This window comes from Pogona vitticeps, chromosome 2 (genome assembly GCF_051106095.1).
Source record: "Pogona vitticeps strain Pit_001003342236 chromosome 2, PviZW2.1, whole genome shotgun sequence".
Taxonomy (NCBI): domain Eukaryota; kingdom Metazoa; phylum Chordata; class Lepidosauria; order Squamata; family Agamidae; genus Pogona; species Pogona vitticeps.
The window spans coordinates 180,534,286-180,552,548 of NC_135784.1; the positions used below are offsets into that span (position 1 = coordinate 180,534,286).

General features: G+C 46.4%; 1 protein-coding gene across 1 annotated transcript in view; it reads right to left on the reverse strand.

Moving 5' to 3' along the window:
- Positions 1-18,263, reverse strand: part of DNMT1 (DNA methyltransferase 1) — a 47,102-nt gene that overhangs the window by 6,206 nt on the left and 22,633 nt on the right. The window contains exons 15-30 of the mRNA XM_020812086.3: positions 17,294-17,483; positions 16,574-16,671; positions 15,829-15,976; positions 15,269-15,384; positions 14,556-14,763; positions 11,991-12,124; positions 11,591-11,764; positions 10,392-10,613; positions 8,489-8,681; positions 7,901-7,991; positions 7,267-7,401; positions 6,425-6,707; positions 5,191-5,332; positions 3,789-3,955; positions 2,127-2,304; positions 221-416 (exon numbers count right to left, since the gene is read on the reverse strand). Of these exons, the coding sequence (XP_020667745.3) occupies positions 221-416; positions 2,127-2,304; positions 3,789-3,955; positions 5,191-5,332; positions 6,425-6,707; positions 7,267-7,401; positions 7,901-7,991; positions 8,489-8,681; positions 10,392-10,613; positions 11,591-11,764; positions 11,991-12,124; positions 14,556-14,763; positions 15,269-15,384; positions 15,829-15,976; positions 16,574-16,671; positions 17,294-17,483 (2,675 nt within the window). The remainder of the gene's footprint in view (positions 1-220; positions 417-2,126; positions 2,305-3,788; positions 3,956-5,190; positions 5,333-6,424; positions 6,708-7,266; positions 7,402-7,900; positions 7,992-8,488; positions 8,682-10,391; positions 10,614-11,590; positions 11,765-11,990; positions 12,125-14,555; positions 14,764-15,268; positions 15,385-15,828; positions 15,977-16,573; positions 16,672-17,293; positions 17,484-18,263) is intronic.

An 18,263-nucleotide genomic window follows, 5' to 3' on the forward strand; every position in this document is an offset into this window, starting at 1 on the left:
GTTCTGCGACACTCCTTATACCTGTTCTGAGCACCTTTTGGTGCGGCACACAGAACTAGGGAAGAAGCAACGACAGCATTTGAGAGCTTGGCCAGAGAGTAGAGACTCCAAAAGCACTGAACTTGTAAGAGTTGGAAGGACTTGGCCATAAACAGCATTCTTTCGGCAAACTGCCCCAATCAACTCTGCCCTCCCCTTGCAGACCCACACCTCCTCCTACCTTCAGCACAGGAACAGACGCCCCGCAGGGCTCCTGTACTGCTCCGCCCATTTTTCTTGTCGTGGTGCGTATAGCGCAGCTGGCGGGTGGTTGTCCCATCTGAAAGGCGTACTTCAATGTTGGGCAGATCACGCCAGTCAGAGCCAGGGGCAAGTGGAATGTGCCTCATCCGAGCAGCTACCAGTGCACTCATATCCTAGGAAGGAAAAGACCTGGGAACCTCAGGACTTCCAAGTCTCAGCAGCAGCAGAAACCACCCAACCGAAAGACTAATGTAGAAGACCATTATTCCTACAGGACAGATGCTCATGTCCAGGTAGAAGATGTATAGTTTCCTTGTTTAATATTTTTACCTCTTGATTGCATGTTCTGGCAGCAGGGTGGACCTGATGACCCTTGGGAATCCCTTCTAGCTCTACACTTCTATGACTGTATGAAAATGGGGCTTCCTAAAGTGGTCCAAACAGCATCAAAGAGGAAGCAGATCGCCCAAGCTGAAGGAATGTGATTTGCCTTACAATGGATCTGGCAGTCCGTTCCTTGAGAAATCTGATCTGGCCACTGTGATACTAGTTACGTACTTCCTGGCTGGATTACTATGATGCGCTCAATGTGAGACTGCCTATGAAAAGTATCAGGAAACTTCAACGGGTACAAAATGCAGCAGCCAGATTGCTGACTGGGTGCTGCTTACAGGGATCACATAACCCCTCTGGTTACAGCAGCTCTACTGGCTGCTAATCAGTTACCAGACACTATTTAAAGTGCTGGTTTTAACCTATAAAGCCCTAAATGGCCTGAGTTCAAGATATCTTAAAGACTGTATATCCCCTTATGAGCTGGCTAAGATGTTAAGATCATCAAGAAAGGCCTTTCTCTTGGTCCCTCCACCTTCACAGGTATGTCTGACGGGGACATAGGAGAGGGCCTTCTCTCTCGCTGCTCCCAGACTCCCTCCCACAGGAGACCAGGCTGGCCCCATCTTTGCTGTCCTTCTGAAAGCAGGCAAAGACCTTTCTCTTCAGGCAAGCCTTCCTTCAGTAACTAGCTACCTGTGTGTGACTTTCAGATAGATTGCTATGCTTCAATGCTTTGACTGGATTTTTAGTACTACTAGTGTTTTCCATTTTTGTGTTTTCCATTTCTCAGAATGGCATTTTAAAAAATTGTATGTTTATTGATCTTTGCCTTAGTATTGCCTATTAACTTATTTTTCCATTTATAACACCCCCCCCCCCCCGTTTATAACACACACACTCCTTTTCTAATCCCCAAATTAAGAAAACTTAGAGTATTCAGCCTTTGGGCTCAGAACACTCAGACATTAGGAGTCCCTGTTGAATCTGAGCCTACAGGCTCCACCTCCAATGAAGTGTGTTCCAATTGGTTTGTTCAGCATCAGCTGACATCAGTTCCATAAGGCTTGTGATTAGAAGAAGCTTAGTCTCCTGACTGTAGGAAGCTAAGCCTGGTGACTGAAGGAAGCCTGTTTACAGAGGCAAGGTATGTGCCATTTTGTTCTCTCCTCAGTGATCTCCGCTTACTTCTGTGTATAAGATGCACCTCAATGTTAGTGTAATAATTTTAGGAAAAAGTAGTGTCTTGTACATGGAAAAATATGGTAATGATGTAAGATGCCTCCTTATTTATTGTTCGTAGTTTTAAATATTGTCTTTTAATTATGTTAACCACTATTGTAGACTCATTGTTTTCAACTTTGAATATTTCAAGGGGGAAAGGTTGGAAACAAACAAACAAACAAACAAACAAATAATGGAAGTTGCCTCTTGATGCTCTCCATCAAAAAGGGAGCGTCTTGATGCCCTTCTTCAATGTTGGCCATTGAAGACAGGAAAGAAATGAAACCAATATATAACATCTTAAGAACCAGGAAGTGCTTCCTCACCTTGCAGATGTGATCTCTGAGGATGGGCTGATACTGAGAGCCTCGGATTTGCCTCTGGAACCAGGACTGGGGTTCCCCATTGTAGGAGATTTCAAGTGCTGATGCCCCATTTCTGATCTCAGGAAGATCTGACATGGTGTCCCGGACGGTGATGGTTCGGAATGGGCCTGAGTATGTCCTAGAACAGGTCAAAAAGCACTCCACTCAGAGGTCTACTCCTGCGTGGATTCTTCTCAATTCCTACCCTACAGGAAGTCTATCCAGCTGCAGTCTTGCAGGGATGTTCTTTGGGTATGGAGAAACCTGAAGCGTGATTTTTTTTTTTTTAAAAAAAACTTTATCAGAAACTAAGGAGAGACTAGAGGAAAAGAGGGGGAAATGATCAGCTGTCCTGTTGAAAAACTAAGGACGATGGCTGCCATCAGGATCATGTGCATTAGGTGGCAAAGGCAGGAATAGCTTGGTGTAGGGCAGGGCAAATGATAAGGAAAGGAGATGCTTGCAAAGCCTCTCCTGGTCCCTTCAAACTTCTGCCAGTCCCTGGCAGACGGAGTTCTCCTCTTGCTCTCCAGATCTCTAAAAACAAGGGGAGTGGGGCTCAAGGTGTGGGCAACTGAAATGTGTGAACCAAGTCAAATGGCACATCACAGGGAGAACTAACTTATTTTCATACTGAATGAAGATGATATGCAAATAGTGGCAGTCTTGGAAGGAAACAACACCGTTGAGGTTGGTGGGATCATAATCAATATTCTGTGGGATACTATGCAGGCTGGTGCAGAAAGAAGTACAATGGTGCCTCGCTTAACGATTGCCTCACTTAATGAAGAATTCGCTTACCGATGGGTTTCTTTTAGGAATTTTCCGCATCGTTTAACGATGTTCTCTATGGGGGATTTTCACTTAACAATGTCCGTTTTCGCTCATGTAAAAGTGCCTTAAACTGTTTGAAACCTGTTTTAAATGCTTGCAATCGTTAGTCCACCTCGTGAAACCTACGCAAACTTAATTTGGTGTTGTTCTGACTCTTCGTTAATTTTTGGTGAATTTTTTTCTCTCTCATTGAAAAGCATTGGACGACTGTCCAATGCTTTTCAATGAGAGAGAAAAAAATTCACCAAAAATTAACGAAGACTCAGAACAACACCAAATTAAGTTTGCGTAGGTTTCACGAGGTGGACTAACGATTGCAAGCATTTAAAACAGGTTTCAAACAGTTTAAGACACTTTTAAAGAAGCGAAAACGGACATCGCAAAGCCATTCAAATGCATTGAATCGGCTTCAATGCATTTCAATTGGGGAACCGCGTTTCGCTCAATGATGTTTCCTATGGCGATTTTCGCTTAAGGACGGCAATCTGTTCCAATTGGAACGGATTAACCGGTTTTCAATGCATTCCTATGGGAAATGGTGTTTTGCTTAACGATGTTTTCACTCAACAATTTTTTTAATGGAACCAATTAACATCGTTAAGCGAGGCACCACTGTATCTGTAGCTTTGTTTCATTGAAATGACAGGGAGCAGAAGGGTGGGGTGGGTGTTACAAGCTGATGCTGTGTCATCCTTAGTCTGGGCTAAAAGCTCAGAACCCAGTCAGGTGCCATGTTTCTCTGAAGACCCGTCCCACCAAGATTCACTGAATTTGGCAGCTGGCCATTACCTTGTGATATTGCTAACGAATTTCTTGTCGTCCACCACTACGCTGAGCTGGCAGGCTCGGGGAGCAAAGACATGAAGGGGTTCAGGGAACATGGGAAGTTTCTCGCCAGGAGCGGCAGCCAAAACAATTGCTCTCCTGCGTGTCTGGGCCACACCATACTGACCAGCCTGGGAGGAGACAGAAGAGGAACATGCATTGATTTATCCTGAGGTAGAACAACTGAGGCGTCAGAAACAAAGATTTCTCCCCCCCCCTTAAAAAATCACAAATCCTCATTCTGAAACTTTACATTATTCAATAATGTAGATATTATTCAGGTCTACTCTTCGTGTCAATTTACCACCTGGAAACGAACTGGAACATAAATGAAAAGAGAGCTAACAAATGCGTCTGCCCTGCACTTGAGGCTCCCTGTAAGATACCCCTCCAAAAACCAACATATGAACAGCCAAGGCATCAGAGGACAGAATAGAGGTAGGTACTAAAGATGCAGGTTTTAGGGATGATGCCTGCTCCATGCAATGACTCCAGGTCTGACGGAAGGCGTGATCCACATTTATTTGCTAGCCTTCCAGCAAAAAGGACAGGAGAAGAAAATTGAAAAAAATATCCTGAGTGAAATGAGGAGGGGAGATCTGGTCAGACAGGTGGCCAAATCTGGGTAGGAAGGGAGCCTTCCTCTCTAGATCTGCCTCTCTGCTCCTTGGGCAGGAGGAAGAGCAGGGCAAAAATAACCTGAACGCTCCTCTCTCTCCAAGGATCCTCCAGGCATAATCAGATGGCAAGAAGGAGACCAAGTGGCTTTCTCCACCCAGGGAGTCTCTGAACGTCTTGCAAAACCAGAAATCTCGCAGCACCTTTAGGACAAACTGGCTTTGATTTTTCATAAGCTCCACCATGTGGAGACACTGGGAAGTGAGCACCTCAGCCTCTGAGGTTATCTAATCTGCCAGACAGAGGCTGGAAAGAAACCCAGACCTGAGGGACTAAATGATTTATTATGTTTTATTTAAAATACTTCTACCTCACCTTTCTCCTCAAGAGGATCCAAGGAGGTTTTATAATATTAAAACACAACAATATAAAAACCTGGAAGGGGTGGTGAAAAAAACAAAAAAACAAAAAGGGTCCTTACCCCTCCATTTCTAACTACTATAGCTTAGAGTCAGTGATAAATCTGAAGATGCCACATCTCCAGTTTGTCTAAGATCCGCTTTAAAGTCACCTGTGCTATTCAGGTTTCACTGTATCTGGGAGAAAACACAGGATAACCTTATAATTCTGATTTCTTGTGCTGCTTTGGCTCTGCCTCAAAACTAGACAAACCTTTCCTCCCACGCCGAGGGCTTGCCAAAGAACATGCTTCTCCTGCCGAGCCCACTAGGCAGCCTGACCACTGTACCTGCAGGACCCCAAAAGTGCACTGGTATCCCATCCGGACAAGGCATCGCAGAGTGAGCTTCAACACCATCGAGCGCTTGAATGAGACAAAGTTCCTCACATTCTCAAGCAGGAAAAACCTCGGCCTGTAATAGTCGCAGTAGCTGTAGAACGACAAGGGGGCACAGAGGTCAGCTGGGTCACCCCCCTCGGCACCCCCCTCAATCGTAGGCACAGGCAGTTTCCCCTCTGGGACAATGGAAAGGTTTCCCCACTGGCTGTGGATGATGGGAGTTTCGCCACAACATAAGTGGATGGCGGCTGGCTGGAGAAGGCTGTGCTTGGGTATGGGCCATGGACAGAACCAAATCAATGTGTCCCTGAGGCCTGGTTCCCATGCTTCAAACAGTTTACAAGCCTGACAACAACAGCAGCAGCAGCAAATGCCCCAATGCCTTAAGGCAGGCTTATGGATATATTATTGTTATAGTTGTTTCAAGAAAAAGAGCAGCAGCATGCAGGCTCTTGAACCACACCAGTGTTCAAAGCATTTCACGTATCTTGCTACTACTCTCTAAAAGAGGTGAGTAGAAAAGGCTTGTCTAAATTTGCTCAATGATGTTTGTACACCTCAGCGTGTCAAGTTCAAGTCCCCATTCAGCCATGAAACTCCACAGATGCGGAGTTTGAGCCAGCTATTCTCCTTCAGTCTGACCTGCTTCAAGGGGTTGTTCTAAGAAAAAAAAAGCATGGGGAGTGAAGTGGGGGGAGTTTTGCATGCCACCTTGTCTTCGCTCAAAGAAAGGTGGCATAGAAATGGAAACAACATATGAATAACCATAATTAAAGCAAAAAGCGTGCTGCTTATATGCTGCCTCATAGCGCTTCAAGCATTCTCTGGGCGGTTTACAAGTTAATTATGCAGGCTACACATTGCCCCCCCCAAGCGAGCTGGGTACTCATTTTATTGATCTCAGAAGGATAGAAGGCTGAGTCAACCTTTAGCCGGCTACCTGGGACTGAACCCCGAGTCGTGAGCACAGTTTTAACCACAGCGCCATGAGGCTCTTAATTAAAATGCCATTCCCTTGTTTTTTTTTAAACACCACTCTCAGTTCCACAAGAGGGCTGGATTCTGCATCTAATACTATATATTTTGCATTTCCGCCTTCCTGTGGATTTGTGACACCTGTATAACCTCTTACTCAGGAGGTTACGACCCAGTTGACGAAGTGTAAACAATCAGCTGCAGTCACCTGAGGAAAGAGACCACCAGGGAGTTCTTAAACTTTGAATAGGTGCGGGAATTGAAGCGGTTCATCCCGCTGAAGCCTTGGCACGGAGGCCCACCGCAAAGCATCTCCACGTCACCCTTCTGTGGCAGCTTCTGGCCCAGAGAGTTGGTCTTTTCCCCAGACATGACCAGCTTGAGAAGGACGTTGCAATCTTCCGTGAACACCGTGGTGCCAGGGTTGTTCAGGCGGAAAGCCTGGGCCGCCGGTTCCCACATCTCGACGGCCCACAGTGTCTCTGAGACTTCTGAGGTGGGGGAAAACAAAGCAGCAAACAAAAAGGAGAAGGAGATGTGAGGGCATCATTATAAACTTCCAAAACCAAAGGGGAAAAAATATCACTGTCCATTTATTCAAAGGTGTGTGTGTGGGGGGGGAGAGGGACCCTTTTGGCCCAAAGGAATTCTCCATCCAGTCCACTGGGGACTACAGGCAAAACACTTCTTCAAACACCCTGGAGACTGCCAGGAAGGGAAACTCCACTACCTCTGGTCAGTGACTGGAAAGGCAGCAGGGATACCCTTCTAGGTACTGCTCCTTTTCATACTTCTTCACACAGGGGAGGTGGAATAAGAATAAGAAGAAAACCAGCCATGCCTCAGACCAGGGAATAGCACCTTTCTTCTCCTCTTCACTATCTTTCCTCACTGACCCTTCGGGAACGGGGGCCGGGATGATCCCCTTATCCCCAATTCAGTCTCCTATGCTTGCTTTAAACAGAGAGGAAATTGCCACTGGGTCCATAATGTGGGTAATGTGGAAGACAAAATGGCTGTGCTTCGACAGCTCTTCTCGTGTTGCTTTACCGGCTTGGTGGAAACCTTCTGACAAGCCTCCGCAGCCGGAGAAGACGTCGAGGGTGCGCAGTTTGGGTGGCTTCATGTCAGCAGCTTCATGCTCACTATGCTCAGAGGCGGCCGAAGATTTCCCTTTGCTTTTACCTGCATCAGAAAACACACAAACACACACACAAAGGGGGTTAAAGTGGGGATTCTGTCTTCACACTACAGCTGCAGAACTCTCGATTCCACTGTAAATGGGTCAAGACACTTATTTTTCAGGACACATTAAGAGCAACCTAAATGACGAACCCCACAGCGAAGAAGTGGCTAATCCCTCAATGCCTCTCCCAAGTGGATTCTCATAAAGTCTGCAGCAACCTTTTCCTGGGGAACTGGGTGCCTTGCTTTCCTGATGCTATGAGGTGATGCTCGTACAATATGGAATTAGAAGCTTCCCTAGTACAAAAATATTTTTGCAGGACCGCCTCCCCCTACCCCAGCCATCAGACTTCAGGCTTCGCAGCAAAGCAAGCAGATTTTCCTCTAGAGTGACCATTCACGCACAGCCCTACTTCTGTCTCTCTGTCTCACAAAGAGTGAACGTGCCGGACTTGCTGCCTCCGTGATGCTGCCGGTTCCAGAACGGTCAAGTACTCACCTTTTCCTTTTCCTTTCCCCTTTCCTTTATTTCCAGAGCTACGGGCATGATATGGGGGGTCTTCAAAGCTTTTTGTTTTTGCATTATATGCCTGGGGAAAAAAAAAAAGAGAACACGCAAGCCCATGTGAGAACTAGGTCACATATACAAAAATAATTTTGCCTCTCCACTGGTAAGCAGGAAAGGTACACACTCTACACAACCATCACTCTAAAAATTGGCTGGGCTTCTACAAACATTGTTTCAAGACGGATGCTTTCAGCCAGAGATAACCTTATCACGCTGGGGTTTGAGATGCCATTAAGGCTGATGGACAGATCCATCCAAAGGGACACCATCCACCAAGAAGACTCCTTGAAATGAATACAAGCAATGGCCTTGCATAGCTCCTCTGCATTTCATGGAGTCTGAACAGCTCCAAATTAATTAATGTGTCGCCCATACAGGCGGAATGGGGGGGGGAACTGGCTTCACACTGCCTGCTTTTAACAGCTTTTAAGCAGCTTTGCTGTAACAGCAGTTGTCTGGTGTTGTGTAGCGTCTCAGGGCAATGTTGCCCAACTCCAATTCCACAGCAGGAAGGGTCACCTCTAGGAAATAGAAACGGTCAGAACCGCTGGCAGAGTAGTCCTGGATGTTTTCGGTCAAGTCCTCCCCGTACACCACAGTGCAGCGGCCTTGCACATCCTTGAATTCTACAGTCGCCTCTTCGTCACTCCAGTAGAGCAAGTTGATATCGGCATGGTAGCTGGCTTTCACGGACTTGTGGGTGTTCTCCGGCCTACAGAGATAAATGATAAGAGGGGCTCTTTTATTTTTCTGAGAAAAAAAAATATATATATATACCCAAATGGATTGTGTTCATTTCTTGCTATGAGGCCTCCCTTGTGTATCTGGTTTAGCTGAACATGGAGCCAGATAGTCTGATTTTGTGTCAAAATCCAGGAAATCCACACAGCTAGTCTCCTCCAGGTGTACAGTTTTCAAACCCTTCATAAACTTGGCAGGTGTGTGCCTCAGAGTTTGGGATTCTTACACTCTCTTGTCCAGAATTTCCTTCAAATGCTCTGAGCTACATTTATCCACTCCTACATATATGTATGCAATAAAGGGCAAACCCTCTTTGTTGCTTTGGTGCTGAAGAAAATCCTTCCTCCAAAAGATCTCATTGGCACTGTGATTCACTGAGCGTTGCATCTGGTTTGGCCTTTAGTCCCACATTTGCTGATCGGTAGAATTTTAAGTTTTATCAGAGGGCAGACCTTCCCACCCAGAAAGCAAAAAAAGATGTGTTTGATAAAGAGGTCAATAAAGGAAAACAAGAGAGAATAGAGAGAAAAGAATTATGTTTTAGCAATGAGCCCATCACCTCCAGCTGGCATCACTGAAGATCAGGGATAATGGGAAATGTAACCCAACAGCTTAGCACCAGGTTGCAGTATGCTGATGCGGGATGTTGGTGCACATCTGCAGGATCAGAACACTGAGGCATGGTATAATGGCCAGAATCCTGTTGCATTACTTTATGCTGTGGAACTGCACTGACATCATCAATTGCAGCCATTTGGGGAAATGAAGAGATTCCTATTCTCTCATGCCCAGATTCTGGGGGCCGAGGACCAGGACCGCCAGCAGCAGTTTTTGGATATTAAAGCATTGTCTGCAGCTTTCAAAAACTTCCCCAGGATGAAAGATGCAACCTGATAATGACCTTGAACCTCTCCTCCAGTATCTAGTATACATATTAGGGGTGGGAGGAAAGCAATTTAAAAGCAAATGTGCCATTTATTGTCATGTCTTGTTTAGCTTTGAATTCAGACTCTGGTCCTTCTCCTGAATCACAAGTTGTCAGGGTTGCAGCCTCTTTAGGTTTGTTTTAAGGAAAGTGCTCAGCGTGAGTAGTGCCAGCTGTTAGACATCTAGATGTCATTCTTGTTAGGTTGAAACATTTCACTACTTATCCAAGGAGCTTCTTCAGTCTGATGAGTAGCAAAACATTTCAACCTAACAAGAAAAAAGTCCAGTTGCCATGACTCAACTTCCAGATAACCACGCCTGGATGACTGAAAATCTTCACAGATATCTAGACTTCATTATGTGCACATTTCTACACCACGGGATATGTACACTGAAGTCCATTTCCGTATGCCTCTATGCCTGAATCAGTATTTCCCTACCTGGGAGGTTTCCTAAAGTGTTTTCTGGGGGGGTGGGGTTCACAAGTCGCTTTACATGCTTGTAGCCCTTATTAAATAAGCTCTTCCTTGACCTTTCAGAGTGGGATATTAAGGTTTCGGGGGATGTCCAAGGTTACTTGCCTATTATAAAAGAGGGCTGGATGCAACTTGAAAAAGGTTAGAACCTCCTGACCTGCCTGGATTTGAGTGCCACTGTCTTACTTATGCAGTCCGTACAAGACATGATAAGACCAATCCAGTGGAATCCCTCTTTTCCCACCTGGGCAGCAAAATCATGCTGGACATTCCCTTACCGGTAAAGTTTGTAGACACGCAGCTTGATTTCTGCTTCATTGGGCTTGCCGTTGCTGCGGATGTTACAGTAGATTTCCTTGATTCTGCCAATCCGGTACGGCTCCGGAGCGTCCTGGTTGCTCCCTTTAATGTAGTCCGAGGACTTGCGGTAATGCTCAGGGTACAGCTCCTCATTGACTGCTTCTTTCTTCTGCCGCTTGATAGGGCTGGCCAGCCTCAGGCTGCGGAGAAGGAAGAGCAAAGAAGAAATAAAGCTCTTTAGGCAAATTAGGAGAAAAGCTAGGCCAATAGAAGGCGTGGAGCATTCGGTGAACTTCCATCCAGACCCTTGATGTGCAAAAGTGATTATAAAGGAATGGGGATGGGCAGATAAATGAGTAAAAAAATGTTTCTGTTCCACGAAATATTTGTTAACTTATTTGCAAGGCTTTGTCCAGTTCCATAATTTTCACATGACAATGGTTAGAATATAAATACAGTACATGTGCCTAATAAAAGCTAACACTCATTAGAAAAGGACATCTTTAAAATCACATTTAAAATGTTTGACAGTACTTCTCCACAACAACAACAAAAAAAACTACCTCTCCAAATTGTACATTTAACCATCAGCTTCCCTAATTAAGTTTACCTTTAGCCACATCAACCAAGGAAAGATTTAGTTCTTTATTTTAACAGTTGAAGCACAAACACGCTACTTGAAGTGCCCTGAAATTTAATGATGCAAATGCACAAGATTTCTTATTCACTGTTGTACTCAAGAACATCCTTCCTCTATTAAAACTTTCAATCTTCTCCTTTCTATTGATTGCATACAGCGTAGTGCAATATAAACACATCAATAGCCCTCCCCACTGTTTATAGTCCCCTCAATTTTATGCAATCCACGTGTCCCCCAATGTCTTACCCAATTAATTTATCCTCCCCAACCATTTTCCCACTACAGAAAAGCTCCATAATTCTTCTGATGGATAGTCTGCTGACAAAGGGTAAACCGAACAAAACTAGCCCTTAAATGAACCCAAACATGGAAGATCTAAAATGTTCTGAAAACAATCTGCTGTTTTTAAACCATCTGGCCCACCATGTGACACTACTTCTTTTGGAAATTCCTAGCTTGCTTGGGACGAAGCCAGCCTGACATGGAGCGCTCCTTCTTTTTGGGTCCCCTTTTCCCGAGCCTAGTCCGCCAACTCACCTGAATGGGAAGGCCTCTGGAAGGAGGAAAACTCCGTCTCCCACTCGGTACTGCACCCCATTTTTCATTGCCATGCCATAGAACATTTTCCCTTCCGATTCCTCCTGGGGCTCAATGACTTTGGGGATCTCCTTCTGCCTCACCTCATCCAAACGAGTGCAACTCATGCAGAACCTGGAAGTGGGCGAAAGCCAGTGTCTGGTTTCAGCTGGGGGAGAAGAGCCAAAACAAATCCCCACCCCCAGAATGGCTGAGTCAGCAGCTCAGAGAGCACCCAAAGCTTGGAGGTGAGGCTCTACAACGGCACCTGTTTCTAGGCCTCTCCCCCCGTTTTCAGAATTCTCCGCTTAGAAAGCTCTGATGCCCACCTTCACAAACCACGTCGTCTTTACACACTCACTTGTGTTTGTTGTCTTCGGTGGGCTGAGTCTTGGGTGGGGTCTCAAACCTGGCATATTCTTGATCGTACCACATTTGATAGAAATAGGTCCTTCCATCATCTTCCACCATTTTTATCTCCACATCCAGTCCTCCCTTGGGGGGGGGTGGGGAGAAAGGGTTTGGGTGGCGGGCAGAGAAGGAGGAGAAAAGGCAGGCTGTTTTAAACAAGAGAAGAAATTCCTACTACAGATTTCAGGATGTATACACATGCAAAAAAGTTGAAAATTGGAACTGAGTGGCTACAACCTCCATTACCACACAGCTAGCAGGACTGGAATCCAGGGGATTCTGGAAGTTGTAATTGAAAAGGCACATCTTCCAGACACTGAACAAACTTATCAGAAGAAGCACGTGATCTCCAGGTCTTTGCATTTGTTTGTCTGAGGACTTCCTGGCTGCAACATGTTCTCAGTGGAAGGGGCCCAGGACTTGAGGAAACTCATTGTGAAACTTACCACAGGATGCCCGGAGGAAAAGGCATTGTCAAGATACCCCTAAGAAGATGGAAATGAAAAACGACAACCCCAGTGTGAGGGATGGGGAACATGTGGCCTTTTAGTGTGGTTTTTGGACTGCAACTCCGATGATTCCTTGCCACGAGCTATGCTGGTGAGGGCTGATGGAAAACTGTAGCCTAGCACCCCTGGGAGGCCTGCCCCTGCCTCACCCCTGCCCTAGAACAGTTCTGCTTCCGACATCCTATGTTCTAAGGCTCCAACTCTAAAATGTAATGAAGTCCTTGACAGGACAAACCAGAGAAACCTCTAACTATGGCAGATTTTTAGAAGTTTAATCCCACACGCACTCCCCCTGCAATGGACTCTGAAGCAACTTTGTAAATGGAGGAGACCTGCTCTCACATGCCATCTGGAATGGCAGTGAAGGGCTTGGGCTGGTGGTGATGGGGCCTGGAAGGGAGCAGAGCACTTAAAGAAACTGAAGCAGGGGAATGATCTGAAGACAAGCAGCTGTAACCTGAAGAGAATAAGCTGAGTACTGTCAGCAGCTAGAGCCACAGGGAGGCGAGTCTAGCTAGGGAGGGGAATTTGTGGCAGGTTAGATGAGGGAGTAAAGGGAGGGGATGGCCACAACTGCAACCGGAAGGAGGAGTGTCTGAAACTCAACAAAACCTGGCTCCCAGCTCTCAAAAACACAGAGTGCAAAAGGTCAAGGAACTCCACCCAGCCACAAGGTCAAGGGATTACTGCACACAAAAAAACAGCTAATGACACCCATCAACCACAGGGACAGATAAACTCCCCTCCTTATCAAAACAATACAGCCACAACAAAACACACTAATCAACCATCTCCTGATCAGGACAATAGCCTATCTCACAAACTAGCCTTCTCACAGCCATAAATACTCCACCCACTCTCACGCCTACTCAGAGCACAGTTTGCTGTCCTCTGAAGATGCCGGCCACAGAGACTGACGAAACGTTAGGAAGAACCACTTTCAGAACACGGCCAAGAAGCCCGAAAAACCCACAACAACCATTAGATCGCGGCCGTGAAAGCCTTCGCGAATACATTTACTGCCCATCTTTTATCCAATGGGCTCAAGGTAGCTTATTCAGCTCTTCACTTTCCCCATTTCATCCTCAGGACAACAGCCCTGAGAGGCAGAGTCGGCTGGGATGCCTTATGTGGTCCCAAGGGCACCAAACCCACAGAGATTGATGGCTCTAGAACCCGGGGGTGCCTCATGTCCCACTCTAGCACCCTAACCACTGCACGACAGCAGTTTCAGATCTGTCAACTGTGGTTTGAGATGGCAGCAGGGGGAATAATGGCACTGACAGAGGAACACGGTCAAATGACGCTAAAGCAACATTTATTTATTTATTTTATTTTAATTAATATAAGCAGCACAAGGCAGAAGCCGATCAAAAGGAAGGAAAGGCACCCTGAGCCTCAACATCACCTCCTGGAAAGATGCCACAGGAAGGCTGGCAGCCCCTCGGAATTAGCAGGTGACTTGATTTTTTAATGCCACCTAAAAATAAGGAGGACTGGCCTTTGCCAGGGCCCACTTGGCCCAGCAACTTCTCCTGTCCCTAGTGAGACCCTAGTACCTTCTGCCCCTGGCAACCGTGCTCTTGCGGACACCGGTCTTCCCCTTTGCCCTCCATCATGGGCTCACCTGGCAATGGTTAGGAGCCCAAGGGAACCCTGCTGCTGGGGGAGTCCAGGTGCATCTGGGGCGGGGTGGGGGGCGCTCCTGTTGGAACACACTTGCAAGTGAGATCACCTGCTGGCAGTGCGGCAAGGGGGAAATGGCCATCACGAGGCCTTCTTATTTGGGCAGGGGGGATGTGGGGCATGGAGGAGACTGGGCATTCTGCCCTATACGTCCCACCCCTCTAAGCTGGAGCAAGGCCTCCAAACAGGAGACGTGCACATGAATTCAGACAACCTTTCAGTTTATGAACCCGTGTTAGCCTGGAATCTAACCCCCCCTAGGAGAAGATCCAGGGCCTCCCTCTAGCAAGGAACAAAATAGTTAAGATTCTTCAACATACTTCTAGGGACCAGTTCTCTGAGGGAGCCTTATAGATGACATGGACTTTGCCGTGGATGTATGACAGCTGCATGTCCTCACACTCATCGACCAAGAAGAGTTCCAGGGGGTCAGATGTTGCTCCCAGAACAGTGTCGGTACCACGGTAGAACCAGTGAACATGGAACATGGGCTCATTGCTGCTTACATCTTCCCACATGGCAGTGATCCTGGGAGGGCCAAAGCAGAAGGGAAAAGAAAATAGAAAATTGAGATTCCAGGGCGAAGATCACCTGCTGCTTGGAACCCATTTTTACTTTCCAAAAAACAAAACAAAAAACCCTACCAGGAAAGGAGGCCTGAAGGATCAATGCACGGAAGAAAACATGGGGACTGATGAATGAGGAAAAGGGATTACAGATTTCCTCTCCAGTGCTGGAGAAGTCAGCAAACTACAGAAGGCCGCAAAATAATCAGTAAATCTTTAATTTTCAAAATCCTCATCAAGGCAGATCCAGAACTTACAACAGTTGCTTTTTTGGGCTATAGCCCCAAGCCATCAGGGACTACTTAAGTAAGTCTCTATGACTCCCAGACAGGGGTGACTTAAAGAATCTGGGTAGTCCTTTACCCAGGGTATGAAAAAACTCAAGTTCTAATTAAGGTCCGAGCACAGGAACCGCCCCCTCCCACTGGTTCTGAAAGGCACATGCTTATTTCCAAGCTGACACATACCTTGCCAGATAGAGCGGCTTTGTTGGGTCATCGGGGCTGACGGAAACACAGTCGCCAATTTGCAAGGTCTCTGAATCAATGCACACCTTCTGGTAATAGTCCTTCTTCCCATCGCTCTGCAGATGGAAAAAAAAGGTGTGCTTATGAAGAAACAAACAACAGACATTGGCAGAACTCGAAAACATTACCTTTTGGGAGTAGAGCTCCCAGACAGGATAGAGAGTTCTGGGAGTTGTAGTCCAAGAGGAAGAAAAAACAGTATTTCCAAGCTGTGGTATAGCAGGTGTCTTGAAGACCATCCCCCATGCAACTGCACCACCACCAACAACAATAACCCTTTAAAAGTGCAGTCACTGTTGATCTAAGCAACGCAACAAGAGACATCAGTCCCTATTGCACACTAGCTGGGAGACTAGCAATCCAGAGACAATGGATTACATGGTGCACTTCAGAGTACAAGACAGCATGTTATATTATATTACTCTATAAGAAAGCATACGGGGATGTTAGCTCCAAGGGACACCAATTCCCTCGCCCCTCCCTGCATAGGCACAGCATACCTTGACAGGCTGCCCCACCCAGGAAATTCGGCTCTTGCTTTGCTTCTTCTTCCTTCCTTGCAACATCTTTTTCGGGGAGGGTATTTCAGGAATGTTATCATCAACTTCTTCATCTTCGTCAGCTTCTTTTACAGCCAGGTTGGGGCATCTAAGACCAAGTCAATAAAAGTACCAAATGTTAAGAAATGAAAACCTTTCGAGTTCAGTGTCTCCCTAACATTGGCTGCCCATGAAAAAAACAATCCCCTTCAGCCACTTGTTCATGTTTTGCAAGCCGATTTTTAAAACCACAGCATACCAACAATAGAAATAGGCCAAGATCATGCAAATCGAACCAAGCCATTCGCCTATTTCATCTTATTTTTACAGCGGGGTTCCCCATGCTTTAGAGCAGTGGTCCCCAACCTTGGGCCTCCAGATGTTCTTGGACTTCAACTCCCAGAAATCCTGGGCAGCAAAGGTGGTGAAGGTTTCTGGGAGTTGTAGTCCAAGAACACCTGGAGGCCCAAGGTTGGGGACCACTGCTTTAGAGTATCTGTTGTCATTACAGTGTTCTGTGGAACGTGGCCACGGGTCAGCGTGAAACACCTGCCCCAGTTCTTTCAGGCCACAGATCAGACTCTTGCTCTTAAAAGGAAAGTACAATCAAAATGTTTCAAGCTGCTGTTCTTGTGGCCCATTAATAACTAATGGAGTCAGAGGGGCTCTGCAGAACCTGACGCATCAAAAGAAAGTTCAGGATTACCTCCTATGAAAGCAGGCTTGCTTGGTCTTCCCACTGCCACCAAACTTAATCATATCCTGGCAGGCTTTGCATTTGCCACATTCCGGCTGCTGACAAACCTGGAAAAAAGGTGTTTTTTTTTTTTTTAAGGCGAAGGGTTGAAATTTATTTATACTTATTTGTTATATTTTCAGAGCATGCAATACCCAAAGAGATCTGTGCTGGAAAACTTGGCCATGGAGCCATGAGTTCAAATCCTCACTGTGCTTCCTGGAAGAAGGGTTAGCCAAGATCAGGTGTGGGATACATGGCTTATGCCATTATGTGTCCTGCCAGCTGTGTGGCCTTGGGCAAGCCACACAGCCCCATAGCACTGCAGCCCCGAAACTCGTAGATTAGGCTGCTGGTGCCCACCTGGTTTGTTTCAAAATAAAAAAAGCAGCTCTTAAGCAAATCCCACATACATCTGACTTTAAATTTCACGTTGTATCCTGCAGCGGGCAGCTGCAAAATTTGAGAAGGTCCTGGTTAGGGCAAGAAGGGTACTGAAAATATAAAAGAGGTTGGAGGGGAATGCTCCCGAGTAGTGGGGTTTGGCAGGATAAGAGGAGATCAGAAAGCTACAGAAGACATGGAAGCTTCGTTCTCTGAACCCTGGGCAACACTGTGGACTCGTTCCCTCCTGGCAGGAAAAAAAGTGGGTTTCATGGCATCGGGGCAGACCCCCCACATAAGAGTTACCTCGCAGACTCCGCAGCGCCTGCGCTTGTTTGCATTCTCTTTGTCCTGCTCCTTTTCGGTCTTCTCTATTTGCTCTGAGAAGAAAGTGTCAAAGATCAAGTAGACCAGCTTGGTGGTGGTGGCCTTCGTGGGGCCTTTATCCTTGTCAATCTTGGTGGGATGCCTAATGGCCTGCCTCCTTGCAGCACGCCTGGAAGGAAGGAAGGAAGCAGCGGTGAAAATCAAGGCACTGGCAGAATTTTCTCCTGGATGCAAGAATGCTGCCACAATGGTGTGATGTCAGTATCCTAATAAAATAAGTACCCTAACAGACCACACAAGTGCCCCTCTTTTCCATCTACAAGTGGCTCTAGCAGCCTCTCCCAACCAGAGGACAGTCTTCTAGATATTTTGGGCCTCATCTCCCAGAGGTCTCAGCCAATGTGGCCGACGGTCAGGAAATCCCAGGAGCTGGAGTCCAAAAACACTTGGAAGGCGTCAGGATAGGGGGGAGGTTCATCTGCAGTATTCCCCACCTCCATGCAGACAGAAGAAAGTTAATCCACTCATGTGTATCTTCTAACCCCACCCAGCTGATCTGGGAAAGAGGAAGCAGTTCAGGGGGAGGGGCCGTGCTCTGCACATAAAAGAAAAGCATTCCCCAGATAAAACCCAGAAGAGCTGGAGGTACCAGGGGTTGGAGTCAGCCTAAGGCAGCCACTTTATTGTAACTTGGAGAGCCTGGTTGGGTGTCGTTTGATAAAGCAAACCTTCCGTCAACTCATCAAACCTGCATTCTATATCTTGGGACTAAAGCATGGCTAGCTTAATTTTTGGAATTCTCTCCTCCCTGCCCCTATATTTTCACAATGAAGAATTTTGAAGGCTTCACACTGTTATGTAATTGCAGCTGGTCTTAAAAAAGATACTGCCTGACCATTGATTCTGTCCCCCCCCCCAACACTTCCCATTTGACTTCCATTTCCATTTC